The sequence below is a fragment of the Tamandua tetradactyla genome, chromosome Y (genome assembly GCF_023851605.1).
Source record: "Tamandua tetradactyla isolate mTamTet1 chromosome Y, mTamTet1.pri, whole genome shotgun sequence".
Classification (NCBI taxonomy): domain Eukaryota; kingdom Metazoa; phylum Chordata; class Mammalia; order Pilosa; family Myrmecophagidae; genus Tamandua; species Tamandua tetradactyla.
The window spans coordinates 15,353,489-15,378,022 of record NC_135354.1 but is presented as its reverse complement, the minus strand read 5'-3'; the positions used below and the strand labels follow the sequence as shown (position 1 = coordinate 15,378,022).

Genomic DNA, 24,534 nt, shown 5'->3' with positions numbered 1-24,534 from the left:
TTATAGGCTTTGTAATCTTTTATTGAAACCTGGACATTTTGATATTTTAACATGTTATTGCTGGAATTTAGATGTTGAGGCTTGTGTTCCTTCAGCTTGAATCCAGCTAGGTTTATGACAGTGCTTTCCTTGAATGCCAGGAGCTAGCAAAGAAAAAGAAGTAAGGAAAAGGAAAACACTTTCCACAGTCTTTGCGGACCCACCCAACTTTCACCTAAAGAGATTAACGCTTAGTGCCTGCTAAACCTGTAACCACCTCCCCTGGAGAAACAGCCCTCAATCCTCTAGCTGGATCAATTAATCCTGCTTCCCCAGATGAAACTGCAACAGAATGCCCTGAGGTACTTAGCTTGAAAGACACTTCTAATTCTTTTCATGACCCACTCCCATCACCTCTCTTTTCTTCTAGACCTAGAACTAGATTTAAGATCCAACAGGCCCTGAAAGGTGAGGTACAATGTGTGACCCATGAGGAGGTACTCTATACTCCAAAAGAACTGCAAGAGTTTTCCAATTTATATAGGCAGAAATCAGGGGAATATGTGTGGGAGTGGATATTAAGGGTGCGGGATATAATGATGGAAGGAATATAAAGTTGGATCAGGCTGAATTTACTGATATAGGCCCACGAAGCAGAGATTCTGGACTCAGTGTTGTAGCTTGAGAGGTTAGAAAGGGAATTTACAGTTTGTTTGAGTGGTTGGCTAAAACATGGATCAAAAGACGGCTGATATATTACCTGAGATGGAAATGCCAAAATGGTCCTGGTATAATGCAGATGAGGGGATCCAAAGGCTGAGACAGACTGGAATGCTAGAATGGATTCATCATAGAAGACCTGCTTACACACCCCAGGAATGCCCAGAGGACACACCTTTTACAAGGACTCTGATGAATAAATTTGTGAGACTAGCTCCATCGTCTCTGAGGAGCACTGTAGCTGCACTTTTCTGTAGTTCAGATATTACCATGGGAAGTGTTGTCCCTGAGCTGGAATCCTGAAATGCAATGGGGCTGACAGGATCTTGAGTTCACAGAAGCCAGGTGGCAACAGTTAATTGCCATAGATAACGTGGGTGTGGCTGCCATAAGAGCAGACTCAAAGCAGCAGTCAAAATAAACTGACTTGCAGAGACTAATGGCATTGGCTAGTAGATCATGGGGTACCTAAAAGTAAAACAGATGGGCAGTCTACTAAATTTTTGTTTGAGCTGTATAAGCAGAAGAGCTCTAGGTCAAGTGAACAGAAGTCTAACTTGAATTATAAATCCAGAAAGTCACAGCTCCCTAATCAATTCCAGACTTCAGAGGGTTTATAGGCCCACAGCCCTTCAATGAGGGGAGAGCTGGGTACCCTTGGGGAAGGACCCTGTTACACTGCCCAAATTTTACACTGTAAATCTTTCTCCCAGCCTTCCGCAAGGAGCCTTATGTCCTTTTACCAGGTAACTGTGCTTTGGGGAAAAGGAAACAATCAGATATTTCAGAGATTGCCAGGCACTGGCTTAGAAATGACACTAATTCCAGGACACCCAAAATGTCACTTTGGTCCACCAGTCAGGAGGTCAGGTGATTGATGGAGTTTTAGCTCAGATCCATCTCGCAGTGGGTCTAACAGGTCCCCACACCATTCTGTGAGATTATATCCCCAGTTCTGCAATGCATAATTGGAATAGACATACTCAGTAACTGGCAGAATCCCCACACTGATTTCCTGACTCATGGAGTGAGGGCCATTATGTTGGAGAGGCCAAGTGGAAGCCACCATACCTAGCAACACAGAAAATCAGAAGCAATACTGGATTCCTGGAGGGATTGCAGAGATCAGTGCCACTCTTAAGGACTTGAAGGATGCAGCGGTGGTGATTCCCACCACATCCCCATTCTACTCTCCCTATTTGGCCTTGGAGGATGACAGTGGATTATCATAAGCTCAACCAGGTGGTGACTGCAATTGCAGCTGCTGTTCCAGATGAATTATCGTTGCTTGAGCAAATCAGTACATCCCCTGGTACCTGGTATGCAGCTATTGATCTAGCAAAAGCTTTTTTTCTCAAAAGCTGTTAGTAAGGACTATCACAAACAGTTTGCTTTCAGCTGGCAAGGTCAGCAATATACTTTCATTGTCCTATCTCAGGAGTATATCAACTCTCCAGCCCTATGTCATAATCTTGTCTGTAGGGAACTTGATTGTTTCTCCCTCCCACAAGACATCACACCGGTTCATTATATGGATGATACCATGTTGATTGGACCTAGTGAGCAAGAATTAGCAACTACTCTAGACTTACTAGTAAGGCATTTGCATGTCAGGGGATGGAAGGTAAATCCAACAAAAATACAGGGGCCTTGTACCTCCATGAAATTTCTAGGTGTTCAGTGGTATGCGGCATGTCAAAATATCTCTTCTGAGGTGAAGACATTTTGCACCTAGCCCTTCCTATAACAAAAAAAGGACAATGCCTAGTTGGTCTCTTTGGATTTTGGAGACAACATGTTCCTCATTTGGATGTGCTACTAAAGCTCATTTACTGAGTGACCTGCTAATTTTGAGCAGAGAACCAGAACAAGAGGAAGCTCTGCAACAAGTCCAGGCTACTGTGCAAGCTGCTCTGCCACTTGGGCCATATGATCCAGAAGATCCAATGGTGCTGGAAGTGTCAGTCGTAAATAGGGATGATGTCTGGAGCCTTTGGCAGGCCTTTATAGGAGGATCACAATGCAGACCCTTACGATTTTGGAGCAAAACCTTACCATCCTCTGCATAGAATTACTCTTCTTTTGAGAAACAGTTTTTGGCCTGTTAGTTGGCCTTTTAGAGAATGAATGCTTAACCATGGGCCACCAAGTTACCATGAGACCTGAGTAGCCAATCAGGGGAGTTCCTTATAGTCATTTGACTGAGGAAGAGAAAACTTGGGCTTGGTTCAGTTAGTTCTGCATGATATGCAGGTAGTACCCACATGTATGCAGTACTACGCACAAGTGGACAGCTGTAGCACTACAGCTTCTTTCTGGGATATCCCTGAAGGACAGTGGTGAGGAGAAATCCTACCAGTACACAGAACTCGGAGCAGTGCACCTGGTTGTTCATTTTGCTTGGAAGGAGAAATGGCAAGAGGTGTGTTTGTATACTGAGTCATGGGCTGTTATTAATGATTTGGCTGGATGGTCAGGGACTTCAAAGAAGCATGTTTGGAAAATTGGTGACTAAGAGGTCTGGGGAAGAGATATGTGGCTAGAACTTTCTGAGTGGGCAAAAAACATGAAGATGTCTGTGTCCCATGTGAATGCTGACTTCAGCAGAGGAAAGTTTTAATAATCAAGTAGATAAGGTGACCCATTCCGTGGATACAAGTCATCCTCTTTCCCCAACCACTCCTGTCATTGCCCAATGGGTTCACGAACAAAATCATCATGGTGGTGATGTTATGTATGAGTTCAGCAAGATGGACTTCCGCTCACAAAGCCCGACCTGGCTATGGCCACTACTGAGAGCCAAATGTGCCAGCAGCAGAGACCCAAGTCAGTCCCCAACATGGCACCATTCCCCGAGGTGATCAGCTTGCTACCTAGTGGCAGGCTGATTACATGGGACCACTTCCATCACAGAAGGGGTAGCGATTTGTTCTAACTGGAATAGATACATACCCCAGATATGGGTTTGCCTTCCTTACACACAGTGCTTTCGCCAAAAGTACTGTCTCTGGACTTACAGAATGCCTTATCTACCATCGTGGTATTCCACAACACATTGCTTCTGATCAAGGAACCCACTTCACCACAAATGAAGTGCAGGAAAGGGCACATGCTCATGGAATTCTCTGGTCTTACCATGTTCCCCATCATCCAGAGGCAGCTGGGCTGACAGAATGGTGGAACACCTTTTAGAAGACAGAATTATTATGACAACTAGGTGGTGATACCTTGCAGAGCTGGGGCAGTGTTCTCAGGAGGCCATGTCTGTTCTGAATTGGCATCCACTGTATGGTGCTGTTTCTCCCACAGGAGGATTCATGGGTCCGAGATTCAAGGGGTGGAAATGGGAATGGCACCACTCACCATCACCCCTAGTGATGTACTAGGAAAATTTTTGCTTCCTGTCCCTGAAACCTTCATCTCTGCTATCTACAGGTCACAGTTCCAAAAGGAGGAGTGCTCCAAGCAGGAGATACAACACTGATTCTATTGAATTGGAAGTGGCCACCTGGTCATTTTGGTCTTCTCATGCCTCTGAATCAACAGGAAAAGAAGGGGATTACTGTATAGTCTGGGGAAATACTGTATATTTCAAGGGGAAACAGGACTGCAAGTACACAATGGAGGTAAAGAAGAGATTTGTTGGAATGAGAGATCCCCTAGGGTGTCTCTTAGTACAACCATGCCCTGTAATTCAAGTCAATGGAATACTGCAACAACTCAATCCAGCCAGGGCTACTAATAGTCCAGAACTTCAGGAATGAAGGCTTGAGTCACCCCACCAGGCAAAGAACCACAGCCAGCTGAAGTGCCTCTGAGGGTAAACGGAACATGGAATGGGTAGTGGAAGAAAGTGGTGATAAATATGAACGACGACCACGTGATCAGTTACAGAAACGAGGACTATGATGGTATGAATATTTCCTCCTTGTTTGAAGTATGTTTGTATTTGTACATAAAGCAAATGTCTTGTTTTCTTCTTATATGACATAAGTTATAGTCTTCATGCCATAGTATTTAAGATACAAGATATGAAGTGAATGTTGCCTAAGGATGTGTAGTCTATTCTGGAGAAATTTAGTGTGTTTCTGCTTGTATGAAGAACAGTTGGGTATTGTTAGGTAAAACATATGCCTGCTATTGTGTTCTATTTAGAGATTAAGTATGGTTTAAAGTGATGTATATAGGTGCCAAGTTGACAAGGGGTGGACCGTGATGCTTAAATTCAAAAGTCAGCTTGGATAAAGAGATTGTTCAACTCAACAACAAAAAGACAGCCAACCCAATTACAAAATGGGAAAAAGACTTGAACAGACACCTACCAGAAGAGGAAATACGGATGGCCAAGAGGCACATGAAGAAATGCTCAATGTCCCTGGCCATTAGAGAAATGCAAATCAAAACCACAATGAGATATCATCTCACACCCACCAGAATGGCCATTATCAACAAAACAGAAAATGACAAGTGCTGGAGAGAATGCGGAGAAAGAGGCACACTTATCCACTGTTGGTGGGAATGTCAAATGGTGCAACCACTGTGGAAGGCAGTTTGGCGGTTCCTCAAAAAGCTGAATATAGAATTGCCATACGACCCAGCAATACCATTGCTAGGTATCTACTCAAAGGACTTAAGGGCAAAGACACAAACGGACTTTTGCACACCAATGTTTATAGCAGCGTTATTTACAATTGCAAAGAGATGGAAACAGCCAAAATGTCCATCAACAGAAGAATGGCTAAATAAGCTGTGGTATATACATACGATGGAATATTATGCAGCTTTAAGACAAGATAAACTTATGAGGCATGTAATAACATGGATGGACCTAGAGAACATTATGCTGAGTGAGTCCAGCCAAAAACTAAAGGGCAAATACTGTATGGTCCCACTGATGTGAACGGACATTCGAGAATAAACTTGAAATATGTCATTGGTAACAGAGTCCAGCAGGAGTTAGAAAGAGGGTAAGATAATGGGTAATTGGAGCGGAAGGGATACAGACTGTGCAACAGGACTAGATACAAAAACTCAAAAATGGACAGCACAATAATACCTAATTGTAAAGTAATGATGTTAAAACACTGAATGAAGCAGCATCTGAGCTATAGGGTTTTTTTGTTGTTGTTTTTTACTATCATTACTACTTTTATTTCTTTTCTCTATATTAACATTTTATATCTTTTTCTGTTGTGTTGCTAGTTCCTCTAAACCGATGCAAATGTACTAAGAAACGATGATCATGCATCTATGTGATGATGTTAAGAATTACTGAGTGCATATGTAGAACGGTATGATTTTTAAATGTTGTGTTAATTTCTTTTTTTATTTTTATTTTTTTTTCTTTTTTCTTTCTTTCCGTTAATAAAAAAAATTTTTAAAAATTAAAAAAAAAAAAAAAAAAGTCAGCTTAGCCAGGAGGTGGTGCCCAGTTGTCTGGTCAGGCAAGCCCAGGCCTAAACCATTACTGCATGGATATTTCGTGACTGGTTGATAAACCAGAAGGCTGGTTTATCAAATTATCAGTTAGGTGACTGCATCTGTAGCTGATTACATCTGTGATCAACTAAGGGTATGCCTTCTACAAACAAGAGAATACAATCAGTTGGATTTGATCCAATCACTTGAAGACTTCAGGGAGAAGAGAGAATTTGCATTTCTTTTTCAGCCAGCCAGTCCCTCCTGTGGAGTCTATCAAGGTCCTGCATTGGAGCTTCCAGCCTCTTTGCTCAGGATTTTGGACTCTTGCATCCCCACAGTTGTGTGAGACACTTTCATAAATCTCGTATTTACAGTATCTCCTATTGGTTCTGTTTCTCTAGAGAACCCTGAACAATACAAGGGGGATAAGGAGTATGTGGTGATTCGGATTTTCTTCTTTATTCTTATTTCTTTTCTGGAGTAATGAAAATGTTCTAAAATTGATCATGGAGATGTATGCACGACTGAGTGATGGTACTGTAAGTCAGTGATTGCACACTTTGGATGATTTGTGTGCTGTGTGACTCTATCTCAATAAAATTGCAAAAAAAAAAAAAAAAAGACCCTCTAGGGCACAATGTGGGAAACTCTAACCCAGACGGTATAAGCGCAAGCTCTCTAGAACACCAGTCAAGGTAATGACTTAGGAAGTCATTTGACTATATGGCATTCTGGGCAACTCTGTTGGAAATTATTTGATTCAAGTGTTTTGTTTCCATCACAATGGTATGTAAACAGGAATTCAGAAAATCCCCACACCTCAGATAATTGCTGGATTATGGTTACTCAGCTGAACCATATTTGGAAATGAAAATTATTTACCCAATACAGTTCAGATACTGATTGTGTATGAAAATGTGCTCACTTTTCCACCTTTAAGGGCCCAACGGATAGCTTTAAAACAATAAATTTTATGTAAATTATACCCAAGAAAACCTCACTTGTTAGCAAGCGACTTTTCCAGTCTTCACCACTGGAGCACCTAAGTAGGTTGACGCCATCCCCAAAGGGAGCCTGGGGGCAGGAAGTGGAGTCTACTGACAAACCCAATCTAGAATTCCTTCTCACTGCCCTGCTGCTGCACTGGGCACTGGATGCAAAAGTTAATCACAGGACAGCTTTATCATCTTGTACCAATTCTCTATTCAGGTCTTATACCACGCTTAACTCTAGGACCTTTGAATGTCAGAGACTGGCAGAAACCCACCTGATTAAAACTCAGTAATGCTGCATTGCAAGGTGTGCCTATTAACTGGCTGAGTGCATCTGGGCGCTTAACCCCCTCAGCCCCAGTTCCTCAGTTGTAAAGTGAACCAAACGCCTGCCTTTTGAAGCCCAAGATGTACATGTGGAATTGCTCTGTGAACTTGAGGGAATTAAGAAGGGGAGCAGAGGAGGGATTTCTGCAATTAGTGAGTAATTAAGTAACTCTGGGAGTCATTCAGACATGCAGGGATATAGACACACCTCCCCAGAAATGACCTGGCTGTAAGAAAAGCCAGCTATAAAGTACAAATGTTAAACACCACAGGAAAGATGATTTGGTCAGTGTGGACACAAAATGCCAGCTCTTGTTTCTTCTGCTTCCCCACCCTGACCTTTTTCATGAAATATTAACATCTATAAAAGATAATTAAAGGCAACTTTCTAAAAGCAATATAAAATATTAGCTGCCCCAACCCTCAAATCCAAAGGCAGTCTTTGCAGAAGCAGCCAGGCCATCTAAACGCAAGCGGCAGTGAGGGTGCATTTCCTTGGCTTATTTGTCAAGCCAGCTGGATAGGATAACCCTCATGTAACATACATGGCTCATGCAAACATTTATGGTTATTTCCAAGATTTTTTTTAATTGCTTTTATGTGTGTTTTTATCATGTCTCTGAATGAGAATACCCCAGCAAAAAAAGTGAGTGTGTATCTGAGAGAGAAAAAGAAACATTAAAATGATATTCCACTATGCATCATAAAATATAGTACAGACATGCCTCCCTTTCTGCCATCCATGGAATTATTTTCACCTGTAGAATATACCCTCAAAGGTTCTCTTTTGCAAGGAAAAGAAATATATCCACCGTTCAACAAATCTGTACCAAATTCTCAGTAATTTGACATGAAATGCTAAAATATTATTTTCATACATTCATTTTCTAAATCTTAAGCCAAGATGGGAGGCAGTAGGCTGTTCAATTAAAATGCTGCCAAACAGATTGTGGAAAATGTTCTTCAAACTCCTTTTCTATTTTCCCTTTTGACTGGCGTGACCGCTAAGCATGCATTTCAAAATGACTTCTATTCATGTGGGAAAGTAAACGCATGCCCAAACCGTGTGTATGCCCACATCTCAATGCAGCAATTTCCCGGTGAAAATGGCATCCTCTCCACAAGCAACAAGAACAGACATTTGGTAAAGACTTTTCAATCATTTAAAAACATGGCCAGAAGCAGTAATGTGTTTATTTTATCAAAGTCAAAAAGGCTTACATCCAGTAAAAACCTTAAAGAAATGGCATGCCTCTAAACTGTCACGATCACTAACACCAAAGAGAAAAAATCAAAGAATTGGAAAACACTGAGAACGGCAGTGATACCATTTTCCCCGTTTTACAATTTTCTGTTGCAATTAGGAATCAACGTGTGAATTCACACACGGAGCATCTGTCGTGACGAAACATGCACACCTGATTTTGTTGCTTTTTTCATCCTGATCTGGCCGACTCACCATTTTCTTTCAATATCCACATTCATCGCTCCGAAAGTCAAGACGCCTGTTTCTTACTGCTCTTTAATGAGAAAAGGACAGGAGAGGAAAGCTGGTCTTCCCGCGCTGCAGGGAAAGCAGCTCTGCAGAACTCCCGTGAGCGCCGCTGGCTCCCACAGACCCGGGAGAAGGGGACCCGGCAAGGTGGGGAAGACCATGAGCTCGGGGCCCCAGCCGACAGCCCAGTGCGTTGCAAGGGACGCGCTGCCTTCTAGTTCCAAGGTGTTTCGAGCCAACTGGGAAAACAAAAGCTGCAGAAATCGTGTGTCCCTCGGAGCACCCACGCTGCACAGGCGAATGTGCCCGCACACATACGTGACTGCACGCAGCGCTCAGCTCGCCCCGCGAGTGTGCCCGCACACATACGTGACTGCACGCAGCGCTCAGCTCGCCCCGCCAGCAGCACCCCACTGGCAGGCTTCCCCGTCTCCGGGCAGAACCATGAGCGACGGGAACGTCTGCAATCTCCCTACATCTTATCTCGGCAACCTGCCCCTCGAGACAGAACAAAAGAGGTATTGGGCTACGGTGACTCCCTAAAAAATCTCCAAGGAGCTAGTCAACCCGTTCCCGTCTTGGAATTGACGCCTTTCTTAAGGAACCCAGGCGCCTCTTACCCGCCTCCCGGCGCTCTCCCCGGCCTGGCGGAGCGCGAGTGGCGCGGCCGCGGCCCGCGGGGGCTTCGGGAGTGCGCGCAGCAGCGGCCTCGGGAGCGCACTGCCCCCAGCCGCCGAGCCCGGCGCTGCTGCGGGCGAGTGACAAGTTCAACTTTAACCCCCCTGCCTCGGGGCTCGGTTTGCAGCGAGGGTGACTTCACCAGAGAACTTCCGACCTCTGCGGGATGGCTCAGCCCCCAACACTTCAAAACCCGAAAGGCTTGTCTTTCAAAACCCCAAGGGATGGCTCAGCTCCCAACACATTTCAAACCCCAAAAGGCTTGTCTTTTAAAACCCCGAAGGCTTAGGTGTCTTCCTTTTTTAAGTTTGAAAAGGGAAACCTGGAAAGCTAACAGCTCTAATTTGAGGCAGCTTTATCTTCTTTACCATGCCAGACGATCACATATGTGCGGGTAATGTGAGTCAACCTCCACCCTCCCAACCATAATAAAATCAGACGGGACAACAAAGTGGAAAAAAAAAAATCAATAGCCTATTTACATCTCTATATTCTTGGGTTTATTACACACTGATTAGGAATGCAATCCATCAACACACTAAGTGCTTCCGGAACCTCTGCACTTGGCAGATGACAATTAAAGGCATGGCAGGCTGACCCTGACTGACGTACCCAGCTTGTCACTTTACAATGGTCTGCGTTTCAGACTCCTGCACCCCCTACCTCCACTCCAAATGCAGGCCAAGCCCTCTCTGGCCTCAGCCTCCACCCAGGAAGCGCCTGGGGCTGGCCAACATCACAGATGGATTTTTTTCAATGTGCTCCCATCAACCCCAACTAAATTCACAGCAATTATTTTCAAATCTTACTCATTTATGTAAAAACCTTACTCATTGACACAAAAATCATTACTCTGCCTTATCTCCTGTATTACTGTCAACTTTCTTAAAACGTTTGTTTTTGCCATTTTGACCTCCTTGATCCTGGGCATGTGCTGGGGGGTCCTTTAGTGTGATAGCCACCTAGGAGTTACGTAAACCCATGTGACTGCCATGGCTATCCCCACCGTGCAGGGAGGGTTAGCCAGGCTGGGTGGCCTGATGGAATCACAATGGAAGTAGAGCAAGAATTCACACCTGTATCTTCAACTCCAATGTCCTCACATTCTCACCACCACTTTTTCTTTCCTCACAGAGTAGTACACCTGTGAACGCTGCCACCATTGAGAGAGGGCAGTCCTTCTTCGCCCATCTCCACATCCCCAACCCTCCAAGTGCAACGCAACGCACTGCGTGTCATACATACCTGACACGTACACAGTGGCTGGTTAAATATTCCAGCACACTCACCGCCAAAAAAGTGCACTTCTAATACTTACAAATCGGGTAACTTAAGATGCATTGTAAGAATCTATTTATAAATAAATATTTTATTTTAGAACAGTTTTAGATTTACAGAAAAACGAGAAGACAGTGCACAGATCCCATATACCCCATAATAAGTTTCCCCTATTATTAACCTTTTATATTGCCATGGTAAATCTGCCACAATTAATGAACCAATACTGATATAGTTATTCACTAAAGCCCATGCTACATTCGGATTCCCTTGGTTCCTATTTAAAGTCCCCTTTCTCTTCCAGGACTGCACCCAGGCCACCACATCGTTTAGTTGGCCTGTCTCCTTGGGCTCCTCTTGGCTGAGACAGTTTCTCTGATGGTCCCTGTTTTTGATGACCTTGACAGCTTCAAGGAAGCCTGGTCAGGTAGTCTGTACAATGTTTTTCAACTAGGATTTGTCTCAAGTTTTACTCATGATTACATGGGGCTATAGGGGTTTAGGAAGACCACAGAACTCACGTGCTAATTCCACCACATCCTATCAAGCGTATGTATTATCAACCTGGTTGAGGTTAAACTTGATGTCTGACTGAGGCAAGGTTTGTAAGTTTCTCCACTGTAGAGATACTCTCTCCCACTCCCACCCCCACCCTGCGACCGCTGGATTCTTTGGGAAGAAGTGGTGTGCAGCCCACACTTAAGGAGGGGGCTCACGGTCCACCTCCTTGAGAGCACAGGACCTACACAAATTGTTCAGAATCATCCTCTGCATAGGAGATTTGTCCACGAGAGATTTGTCTCTTCTCTCCCATTAAAAAAAAATTATTTTGGTAAACTATATAACGTAAAATTTACCATATTAAGCATTTTTAAGTGTACAACTAGGTGGCATTAATTACACTCACAATGTGGTACTACCATCACCCACACTTTTCCATCACCCCAAACAGTAACCCTATACCCATTAAGTGGTCACCCCCCACTCTGCCCCCAACACCCCAGCTCCTAGTAGCCTCAAATTTACTGTCTCTCTACTGAATTTGCCTTTTCTAGATAATTCACTTAAGTGGAATCAGGCAATGTTTTCCTTTTGTATTTGGCTTATTTCACTCAAAATGATGTCTCCAAGATTCATTCACATTGTAGCATGAATCAGAGCGTCATTCCTTTTTAGGGGTGAATAATATTCCATGGGGTGAATAATATTTCATGGCATGGGCAGACCATACCTTGTAATCCATCCATTTGTCAATGGGCTTTTTTGTTATGGTGCGCAATGCCCTATACAAATGGTGTGCAAGTATCTGTTTGGATCCTACGTTCAGTTGTTTGGGGCACATACCTAGGCGTGGGATTGATGGGCCACATGGTAATTCTATGTTTAACTTTTTGAGGAACTGCCAAACTTTTCCATAGCATCGGACCATTTTCCATTCCCATCAGCAATGTACAAGGGTTCTGATTTCTCCGCCTCCTTGTCAACAACTGTTATTTTCTGTTTTCTCTCTCTCTTTTTCTCCAATAATAGCTATACATGGGGTGTGTGTGTGTGTGTGTGTGTGTGTGTGTGTCTGTGTGTGCATGTGTGTGAAATGGTATCCCATTGTGTCTTCTCTCCCATTTTTAAAGTAATCAATCCTTTATTTATATCACTATGGATTCATAGTTATTTATTTTATGCATTGGATTATATTCCAATAACTACTTTATTTTGTTTTATTTTGCTCCTACTGTTACAACTTTGACTACTGGAAACTGTTTCCCTTAACTCCTGCACGTGCCTCTTTGACACAGCCAAATCACCGTTGTGGACTTTTAAAAAAAAATTTTGGGGTGCAGTACGGTACTTTGTGGCACTACAAGATGTTCCTCACTCATTCTGTATGTCTCTACCCCAATTAGAATCAGCCATTTCTCAATGAGCCCTGCTTCCTCTGCTGGAGAACAGTATAGAAACCAAGATCTGGGTGCTGAGTGTGCCGTAGGAATACACTTTTAAAGGAGATCATTATTCTTAAAGAGAAAGCAGCTTCATAATAATTAAGCAGTCATCTATCACTTATAATTTGGGTTTTCATCTATCAATGTTTCTTAGCATAAGGCATAATTATCAGGGCTTTATAAGATGCTCCAATCGTTGCACAGATTATGCCGTGTTAATACTATTAAGACTTCACAGCGTAAATACTCATGATAAATTACATCGGCATCTATCTTTAATTGACATAAATATTCTGGATATTCCTGCCATTTAAAAATTCCACAGATCAAAAAGAAAGGGAACAAAATAACCATTCTTGCACCCTTACGTTCCCAAAGAACTCTCCCTTCTAGCCTTGGGGAACATCTTAGTGACGCTGTCAACCTCGGCTGCACAATTATCTCCCAAGACTCTCACAACCAGGCCTTTGTTTTCCAAGAACCCCCTTCCCCAACCCATGCTGTTACTAAAAAAAATCATCAGGGAACCAGAATTTACATCATCCTGTGTTCTCCTATGTTCTCATGCTACAACCAAGCAACGGCCACCCTGTCTTGGTGACTTATACGCTTCAAAGTTAGGCAACCACAGGGGAGACAATAAAATAAAAAAGACAGAGAACTGGATATGATGGAGCAAGGGAGAATCACAGACACCTACCTATAAAGGAGCTACTGAAAACCTGCAGACAGAAAGGGGTTGACAAGGGATTGGAGATGTGCCTTAGGAGATGTAAACGATTTGGTCAGGAGAAGAGGTGTGAGGAAAACTGGTATACATATAGTGGAGGAATGAGGGAGCAAAAAGACTGGACACAGACACTGGCCATTTTCTATTTAAAAACACCCTCTAGATTACTGTGATCCTTTAATTCTACTCGAGGAGCTGACACAGGATCAACCGAGAGGTAAAATAACAAAATGTTCCTGGTAAAGAGAGGCAGGGCTGGGTTACAGAAATACACAAACCACTTTGCAGGAAGGTGGCAGAACCAGTCCTGCCGGCCTGACATCTGCATGGCTGACTAACGCTTGGTTCCAAGGTGTCTTTCCTTTTTCCCTTCTTTAGGCTGGGGAGACGGGTGGGGAAGGGAAAGGCCCTGGGCAGCCGTGGAGGGGCTTCAGTGCAGATACTGCACCCAGTTAGAGGGACAAGTGGGGGCTGAGAGCCAGTGGGTTCCTCTCACCAGGATTGATGGTGAAAGGGTAAAGCTCCACACGATGCCCTGCTCCGGGCCAACCTGGCCCCTTTCCCTAGCACACGTGCCCCCACAGAGGGGGTGGCAAGCCAGCTCAGATTTACACCCACTCTTTCTCAAGGCACTAATGCAAGCTCACCTTCACAATTACTCTGCCAAGGGTGCCTTCTGGATTTTTGGTAACATCTTTTTTTTTAATGTGTAATCTTTAGAACTTCCAGTTAAAATCCATTATGTGGAACCAGATGAAACTGCTGATATTTGACTTTTTTTCTGCTATAAAAATGGCAATTTCATATGGTTCAACATAATACACACATAAAAACCACAGTCGTGTAGAATTGGTGACCAAATGGCAACATTAATACAGTTGAAATCCAAGACAGAAGTCAGACACCTGCTGTGCTGCCTACCCCTGCTGCAGGAAAATGTACCAAGACTATGAACAGGGCAGGAACCTTTCTTTGACAACGACGTCCCTGGGCAAGCCACACATTTTGGGACGGTTTAGAGGCACAGCTAACAGAGAGTTCAGCCCAAAGAAAGGCAGGTCAGCCTAAGTCCCTGGGGGACAATCCTTAAGCTTCACAGTGAAGATTCCCCTTACAGGCTGCTCTAGGAAGTGCTAGCATACATTCAAACAGGAATACTTTCTAGCTCCTATGCAGGCATGCACGCTACTAAATAGCACTACATATTAAATTAGGTTTAAGTGCCACAGATGCAGACAGCGGGGCTCATGTGCTTCCCACAGCCAGAGAACTTTCGTTTGGCCAGGGTTCTAAAAGTTACAGTTACTTATCACTTTAAAACTTGAGAAGCTGCACCTAAAAATCCAGACCTTTGTCTTTTTTCCTTGTTAAAAAATCTGAATTCCATAAGTAATTGTATACCAATAAGTTAGAAACCTAGATGAAATGGACAAATTCCTAGAAACACACAAGTTACCTACAATGACTCAAGGAGAAAACAGAAATGATCATGATAATGAATATACAACTATGCGATGATATTGTGAGTTATTGATTATACATCAAGAATGGAATGATAAGGTAAGAATGTTCATGCTTGTATCCTGTTATGTTTAAAAAATAAATTAGTTAATTAATTTAAAAAAAGACGACGACGAAAACAGATCTTAACAGACAATCCTAACCAAAGAGATTGAAGGAGTCATCAAAAACCTACCCACAAAGAAAAGCCCAGGACCAGACGGCTTTACAGGGGAATTTTACCAAACATTCGGAGAAGAATTAACACCAGTTGTGTTCAAACTGTTCCAAAAAGCTGAAGAGGAGGGAACACTTCCTAACCCATTCTATGAGGCCAGCTAACTATGAAGCCAAAGCTAGACACAGATATTTCAAGAAAAGAAAATTACATGTCATTATTCCCTATGAATACAGATATAAACTTGCTCAACAAAACACATGCAAATTAAATCCAATGGCACGTTAAAAGGACTGTATATCATGACCAAGTATATCATTTGCTACAGGAATGTATGGGTGGTTCAACATAAGAAAATCGGTGTAATACCACATAATCATCTCAATTGATGTAGAAACGCATTTGACAAAATCTAACACCCTTTCTTGAATAAAAAACTCAGAAAACAAGGAATAGAAGGGATCTTCCTCAATATGCCAAATAATATATATGCAAAATCCATCGCTAAAATCATACTCCATGGTTAAAGAATGAAAACTTTCCCCATAAGATCCGGAACAAGAAAAGGATACCCACAGTCATGACTGCTCAGCAACATTTTACTGGAAGTTCTAGCCAGGATAGTCAGACAAGAAAAAGAAATAAAGGCATCCAAATTGGAAAAGAAGTCAAACTATCCCTATTCACAGAGGACATGTTCCCATATTTAAAAAATCCCAAAGACTCTACAAGAAAGCTACCAGAGCTAGTAAGTGAATTCAGCCAAATGGCAGGAAACAAGATCAACACTCACAAACCAGTGGTATTTCTACACACCAACAATGAACAATCAGTAAAGGAAACCAAAAGAGCAAGTCCATTTACAATAGCAACTACAAGAATAAAATATCTAGGAGTAAATTTAAGTAAGGGTGTCAAGGACTTGTACACAGAAACTTACAAATCATTACTGTAGATTTCCTGTGTTCATTCATTAGAAGACTTAATATTGGTGAGAAATTAAGTAAATTACAAATTCAACACAATCCCAATCAAAGATCTGATAGTTCTCTTTGCAGAAACGTCATATGGAAGGGCAAGCGGCCCCAAACGGCCAAAACCATAATAAAAAAGATCAAAACTGGAGGACTTGGACTTCTTAATTTGAAAACTTATCACAAAGCTATAGTAATCAAAACAGCTTTGTACTGGCAAAAGTACAGACATATAAACCAATGGACTAAAAAACTAAGAGTAAGAAATAAACCCACATTTTTATAGTAAATTGATTCCTGACAGTGGTGCCAAATCCACTTAATAGGGAAAGGATAGTCTCTTTACTAAACGGTGTTGGCGAAACTGGATGTGCAAAAGCTAACGCTCTTAGAAGAAAACACAGGGAAATATCTTCAGGACCTTATACTAGGCAATAGTAAGAATATTCTTAGACTTCATATGAAGAGCATGAACAATGAAGGAAAAAATCAATAAATAGGACTTCATCAAAATTTAAAACTTTCATGCATCAAAGGACATTAACAAGAAAGTGAAAAGACAACTGACCAAATGGGAAAAAATATCTGGAAACCACATATCTGATGAGAATTTATTATCCAGAATATATAAAGAACTCCTATAACTCATAACAGAAAGAAATACAATTTTTAAAAATGGTCAAAAGGCTTGAGTAGATATTTCTTCAAAGAAGAGATACAAATGGTCAGTAAGCCATGAAAAGATAATCAATATCATTAGCCGTTAGGGAAACAAAAAAGGAAAACCATAATAAGCGATCACCTCATAGTCACATGAGCAACTATTTAAAAAACAAACAAAAAAAAACAGAAATTAAAAGTGTTGACAAAGATATGGAGAAACAGGAATCCTCGTCCACTGTTGGTAGGAATGTAAAACAGCGTAATCACCAGCCCCTATGGAAAACAGACTGGTGGGTCCTCAAAAAGTAAAATTACCGTTATGATGCAGAAATCCTATTTCCAGATATATACCCCTCCTAAGAATTAAAAGCAGGGTCTTGAAGAGATACTTTTATACCAATGTTCATAGGGGCATTGCTAACAATATTCAAAAGATGGAAGCAACTCAAGTGTCCCATCAATAGGTGAATGGATAAACGCAATGTTTAACATTCCATTAGATTGTAGACATATAATGGAATAGTATTCAGCCATAAAAAGGAATGGAGCTGTGATAGATAATGTGATAACATGGATGAACCCTGAAGACACCACGTTGTGTGAAAGAGCCAGACACAAAGGGACAGATATTGTATAATTCCACTTACGTGCAACAGCTAGAATATTAAACTTACAGAGAAAATAGATCATAGGTTAGGGGGCAGGGAGCAGTTAATGCATAAAGGGTGCAGGTTTCTACTTGGGGCTAAAGGAAAACTTTGGTAATAAATGGTGGTGATGGTAGCACAACACTGTGAATGTCATTAATTCCACTGAATTGTATGCTTGGTGGTGGTTGAGATGGGAAATTTTATTTTGTATATGTTACCACAATCCCATCTCATTTTTTACAAAGTTTATGAGCTGTAGCCTCATTTCTCAGACTTGAGTAATGCAGACTAGTTTTACATTAAAAAAAAAAAAGCTCTTTGTGGATTCCCAGTGTTGACTTAGATTTTTGAAAATTGAGATATAATTCAAATGTCGTAAAATTCATACTTTTAATGTGCAAAAGTCAATGGTTTATAATGTAGTCACAAGGCTGTGTAACTGTCGCCACTAATTCTAGAAACTTTTCGTCACCCCAAAAAAGAAACTCTGTCCCACTGAGCCATCACTCCCCCCTTGCCCTCAGCCCCTGGCAATCACTAATCTGCTTTCTGTCTGTATGGATTTGCCTACTCAGGACATTTCACATAAATGCAATCATACACTATGTGGCTTAGATTATTATTTACTATTTTGTTAAATATGTCTAAATATAAAAACCTGTTTCATTTTCCTTAGTTTTATAGCTCTTGGGCTATAAAACACGAAAGAAATCTGCAAGTAAAATGTAAGCAAATATCTAAAGCCCACATGAAGGTAATGCAATGGTGGCTCAGCTGGGCTGGGAATCACGGGACTCTCTGCCTGACGTGGCCCTAGCCACTACAGACCCACTGCTTTCGGGTCCAGCTTCCATTGTTTCCTGGGTGCCATAAAAGGGCTCATTTCACCCATCACTTTCCTTTCAAATAATCACACACAGAGCTCTTTGTGTAGCACCGGGATGCCTATGACCCTGGGACAGAGGAGAGCATCATTTACATGTCAATCCTGTAATTATTCTTTACTCCCAGCAAGGGACAACTATATCATTATCACTGACAACGGCACATTCTCATGCACACAAGAGCTGATGGTCACACAGACATCCAGTTAGTACCCTGATATTAATTTTAAAGTCAGCATAGAAAATGAAGACGCAAAGTTTAAACTCTTAAAGCGGACACACATGCCGTAAGGATATGTTCTAAGAGCAAGGTTTCAAAAAACTACAGTAGTCATTTTTCCAGATGGCTCTGTCACTATCTGAGCCTCTGGTCTTCGTCTTCCTTTCTTCTAAATTCCGGTGGTAGGGGTGGTTGTCGGTGAGGGTACCGGTGGGCAGTGGGTGCTGGCGGGTGTGGGGCTGGGACTGGTGGGCAGTGCTGAGCTCTGTGGTGGATGTGGGAGGGGAAAGGGCTGCTCAGCGGGCCTTGGGGAAATGCAGTCTTACAACATGCTCTTGACCCATACATCCTCCTTTACGGATTCTTTGGTTTGTGCAGGTTTAAAATCCATTTGGAAGTATTAAATTTATTTTATAATGCTAAGGGAAAAGAGGCAACTTGCAGGCTTGTTTCATTTTTTTATTTCGAACATCTGAAACTTCAGAAAATGTACCAGTTAAATAGATTTCTAAGAATAGGTCTAAGAATTGAACAGTCACTTAACTGTGTTCTATAGGAAGTGAATTCTCACAGCCAAGTATCCCTCTTGCCTCAAGCTATAGGTAATCATTGATTAGTAAGATAAAATCTAACAGAATTCAGCATATTATTTCAAGTTATCTTTTAAATTAAACATATAAAAATAATTAAACATATTGAGCCTATTTCAAGAAGAGAAAGCAAATAACTTACGAGTGACATCACAAAGGAGGGAGAAGCTGGCCAGTTGCACACAGCTCAAAGCCTATGGAGCTGCGGGGCAGGATGGGACAGAGAGACAGCTGGGTCTCCCTGCCCTGGCTGCCACACGCGAGGGAACCTCACCTCGGTGCTCCTTCAATGAGGTCTTTTCCAGATGCAATGATCTCGTATTCCTCATATAAAAATGCCAACACTGACTTCCGGAGAACATGGCGGCTTAGTAAGATGCGCGGATTTTAGTTTCTCCTCCAGAACAGCTACTAGGGGAGTAGAAACGATACAGAACAGCTCCCAAAGCCACGACAGAGATAAAAAAGACAGCGTACCCCATCCTGGAATGGCTGGCTGGCTGAGAGAACCCGCTCTGGTGAGATCGCCGAGGGGCGCGGGCTTCACCAGGCGGGGCGGCAAGCGGCCGGAGTCACTCCCTTCCCCTTCCCGGGCCGGCTGGGAGAACTGGACAGGCGGTCCCCTCAAACCACGGCGGCTGGCGCCCACACCACGCGCGGACCCCTGGACCAACTGAGAGAATTGGATCGGAAATCCCCAGGCCACAGAGAACAGTGACGGGGCGGGGGGGCTCTTCCAAACCCGTGACTCCCCGGGAACGGTGCACTAGCCCGAGTGGGACGCTGCGGCTCGCGCCCTCCCGCCACACTTGGTGCCCCGGGCCAACTAGGAAATTCGGACAGGCGCTTTCCCAGGCGGCGGCGGCCAGCGACCCTCCCGGCGTTCGGACCCCGGGCCGGCTGGCACTCTTCCAAGCCGCTTCGGCTAGCGAACCTCCCGGACCGTGAGAGTTTTCCAAAGTTAAAGGACCCACAGCACATTTTACTGGTGGGAGCCGTAGACAAACGTGTGCCACGAGCGCCACCTACTGGGCAGGATAAGAAAAACAGAACCCAGAGATTTCACAGAAAAGTCTTCCAAACTTTTTGATTCAACACCCAGGGAAATCTGTCTAAATGCGCAGACGCCAGCAGAAGATAACGGATCACGCTCAAAAAATTGAAAATATGGCCCAGTCAAAGGAACAAACCAATAGTTCAAATGAGATACAGGAGCTGAGACAACTAATGCTGAATATACGAACAGAAATGGAAAACCTCTTCAAAAACGAAATCGATAAATTGAGGGAGGACATGAAGAAGACATGGGCTGAACATAAAGAAGAAATAGAAAAACTGAAAAAACAAATCACAGAACTTATGGAAGTGGAGTACAAAGTAGAAAAGATGGAAAAAAAATGGATACCTACAATGATAGATTCAAACAGACAGAAGATAGAATTAGTGATTTGGAGGATGGAACATCTGAATTCCAAAAACAAACAGAAACTATTTGGAAAAGAATGGAAAAATTTGAACAGGGTATCAGGGAACTCAAGGACAATATGAAGCGCACAAAAATACGTGTTGTGGGTGTCCCAGAAGGAGAAGAGAAGGGAAAAGGAGGAGAAAAACTAATGGAAGAAATTATCACTGAAAATTTCACAAATCTTATGAAAGACCTAAAATTACAGATCCAAGAAGTGCAGCGCACCCCAAAGAGATTAGACCCAAGTAGGCGTTATCCAAGACACTTACTAGTTAGAATGTCAGAGGTCAAAGAGAAAGAGAGGATCTTGAAAGCAGCAAGTGAAAACCAATCCATCACATACAAGGGAAACCCAATAAGACTATGTGTAGATTTCTCAGCAGAAACCATGGAGGCTAGAAGACAGTGGGATGATATATTTAAGTTACTAAGAGAGAAAAACTGCCAACCAAGACTCCTATATCCAACAAAATGGTCCTTCAAAAATGAGGGAGAAATTAAAACATTCTCAGACAAAAAGTCACTGAGAGAATTTGTGACCAAGAGACCAGCTCTGCAAGAAATACTAAAGGGAGCACTAGAGTCAGAAACGAAAAGACAGAAGAGAGAGGTATGGAGAAGAGTGTAGAAAGAAGGAAAGTCAGATATGATATATATAATACAAAAGGCAAAATGGTAGAGGAAAATATTATCCAAACAGTAATAACACTAAATGTTAATGGACTGAATTCCCCAATCAAAAGACATAGACTGGCAGAATGGATTGAAAAACAGGATCCTTCTATATGCTGTCTACAGGAAATACATCTTAGACCCAAAGATAAACATAGGTTGAAAGTGAAAGGTTGGGAAAGATATTTCATGCAAATAACAACCAGAAAATAGCAGGAGTGGCTATACCAATACCCAACAAGTTAGACTTCAAATGTAAAATAGTTAAAAGAGATAAAGAAGGACACTATATACTAATAAAAGGAACAATTAAACAAGAAGCCATAACAATCATAAATATGTATGCACCGAACCAGAATGCCCCAAAATACATGAGGGATACACTGCAAACACTGAAAAGGGAAATAGACACAAATAGCATAATAGTTGGAGACTTCAATTCCCCACTCTCATCAATGGACAGAACATCTAGACAGAGGATCAATAAAGAAATAGAGAATTTGAATATTACTATAATGAGCTAGAGTTAACAGACATTTATAGGACATTACATCCCACAACAGCAGGATACACCTTTTTCTCAAGTGCTCATGGATCATTCTCAAAGATAGACCATATGCTGGGTCACAAAGCAAGTCTTAACAAATTTAAAAAGATTGAAATCATACACAACACTTTCTCGGATCATAAAGGAATGAAGTTGGAAATCAACAATAGGCGGAGTGCCAGAAAATTCACAAATACGTGGAGGCTCAACAACATACTCTTAAACAACGAGTGGGTCAAAGGAGAAATTGCAAGAGAAATTAATAAATACCTCGACGCGAATGAAAATGAAAACAGAACATATCAAAACTTATGGGATGCAGCAAAGGCAGTGCTAAGAGGGAAATTTATTGCCCTAAATGCCTATATCAGAAAGGAAGAAAAGGCAAAAATGCAGGAATTAACTGTCCACTTGGAAGAACTGGAGAAAGAACAGCAAACTAATCCCAACGCAAGCAAAAGGAAAGAAATAACAAAGATCAGAGCAGAAATAAATGAAATTGAAAACATGAAAACAATAGAGAAAATCAATAAGACCAGAAGTTGTTTCTATGAGAAAAGCAATAAGATTGATGGGCCCTTAGCAAGATTGACAAAAAGAAGAAGAGAGAGGATGCAAATAAATAAGTACAGAAATGGAAGAAGAGACATAACTACTGACCTCAAAGAAATAAAGGAGGTAATAACAGGATACTATGAACAACTTTATGCTAATAAATACAACAGTTTAGATGAAATGAACGGGTTCCTGGAAAGACATGAACAACCAACTTTGACTCAAGAACAAATAGATGACCTCAACAAACCAATCACAAGTAAAGAAATTGAATTAGTCATTCAAAAGCTTCCTAAAAAGAAAAGTCCAGGACCAGATGGCTTCACATGTGAATTCTACCAAACATTCCAGAAAGAATTAGTACCAACTCTCCTCAAACTCTTCAAAAAAATCGAAGTGGAGGGAAAACTACCTAATTCATTCTATAAAGCCAACATCACCCTCATAACAAAACCAGGCAAAGATATTACAAAAATACAAAACTACAGACCAATCTCTCTAATGAATATAGATGCAAAAATCCTCAACAAAATTCTAGCAAATCGTATCCAACAACACATTAAAAGATTTATACATCATGACCAAGTAGGATTCATCCCAGGTATGCAAGGAGGGTTCAACATAAGAAAACCAATTAATGTAATACACCATATCAACAAATCAAAGCAGAAAAGTCACATGATCATCTCAATTGATGCCGAGAAGGCATTTGACAAGAGTCAACATCCTTTCCTGTTGAAAACAATTGAAAAGATAGGAATACAAGGGAACTTCCTTAAAATGATAGAGGGAATATATGAAAAACCCACAGCTAATATCATCCTCAATGGGGAAAAATTGAAAACTTTCCCCCTAAGATCAGGAACAAGACAAGGATGTCCACTATCACCACTATCATTCAACATTGTGTTGGAGGTTCTAGCCAGAGCAATTAGACAAGAAAAAGAAATTTGGAAAGGAAGAAGTAAAACTATCACTGTTTGCAGACGATATGATACTACACGTCGAAAACCCGGAAAATCCACAACAAAACTACTAGAGCTAATAAATGAGTATAGCAAAGGAGCAGGTTACAAGATCAACATTCAAAAATCTGTAGCATTTCTATACACTAGTAATGAACAAGCTGAGGGGGAAACCAAGAAACGAATCTCATTTACAATTGCAACTAAAAGAATAAAATACCTAGGAATAAATTTAACTAAAGAGACAAAAAACCTATATAAAGAAAACTACAAAAAACTGTTAAAAGAAATCACAGAAGACCTAAATAGATGGAAGGGCATACCGTGTTCTTGGATTGGAAGACTAAATTTAGTTAAGATGTCAATCCTACCTAAATTGATTTACAGATTCAATGCAATACCAATCAAAATCCCAACAACTTATTTTTCAGAAATAGAAAAACCAATAAGCAAATTTATCTGGAAGGGCAGGGTGCCCCGAATTGCTAAAAACATCTTGAGGAAAAAAAACGAAGCTGGAGGTCTCGCGCTGCCTGACTTTAAGGCATATTATGAAGCCACAGTGGTCAAAACAGCATGGTATTGGCATAAAGATAGATATATTGATCAAAGGAATCGAATAGAGTGCTCAGATATAGACCCTCTCATCTATGGACATTTGATCTTTGATAAGGCAGTCAAGCCAACTCACCTGGGACAGAACAGTCTCTTCAATAACTGGTGCCTAGAGAACTGGATATCCATATGCAAAAGAATGAAAGAAGACCCATGTCTCACACCCTATACAAAAGTTAACTCAAAATGGATCAAAGATCTAAACGTTAGGTCTAAGACCATAAAACAGTTAGAGGAAAATCTAGGGAGATATCTTATGAATCTTACAACTGGAGGCGGTTTTATGGACTTTACACCTAAAGCAAGAACACTGAAGAAGGAAATAAATAAATGGGAGCTCCTCAAAATTAAACACTTTTGTGCATCAAAGAACTTCATCAAGAAAGTAGAAAGACAGCCTACACAATGGGAGACAATATTTGGAAATGACATATCAGATAAAGGTCTAGTATCCAGAATTTATAAAGAGATTTTTCAACTCAACAACAAA

General features: G+C 41.6%; 1 protein-coding gene and 1 long non-coding RNA gene across 2 annotated transcripts in view; one reads left to right on the top strand and one right to left on the bottom strand.

Annotated features, from left to right (window-relative positions):
- The window catches only part of LOC143672531 (protein Shroom2-like), a 118,366-nt gene that overhangs the window by 42,119 nt on the left and 51,713 nt on the right, over window positions 1–24,534 (bottom strand). The window contains 2 exon segments of the mRNA XM_077147132.1: window positions 9,555–9,682; window positions 18,769–18,897. Coding sequence (XP_077003247.1) covers window positions 9,555–9,682; window positions 18,769–18,897 — 257 coding nt within the window.
- The window catches only part of LOC143672557 (uncharacterized), a 56,264-nt gene that overhangs the window by 26,058 nt on the left and 5,672 nt on the right, over window positions 1–24,534 (top strand). Inside the window, exons 2-3 of the long non-coding RNA XR_013169891.1 lie at window positions 4,135–4,610; window positions 11,195–11,317. This is a non-coding gene — a long non-coding RNA (uncharacterized LOC143672557). The remainder of the gene's footprint in view (window positions 1–4,134; window positions 4,611–11,194; window positions 11,318–24,534) is intronic.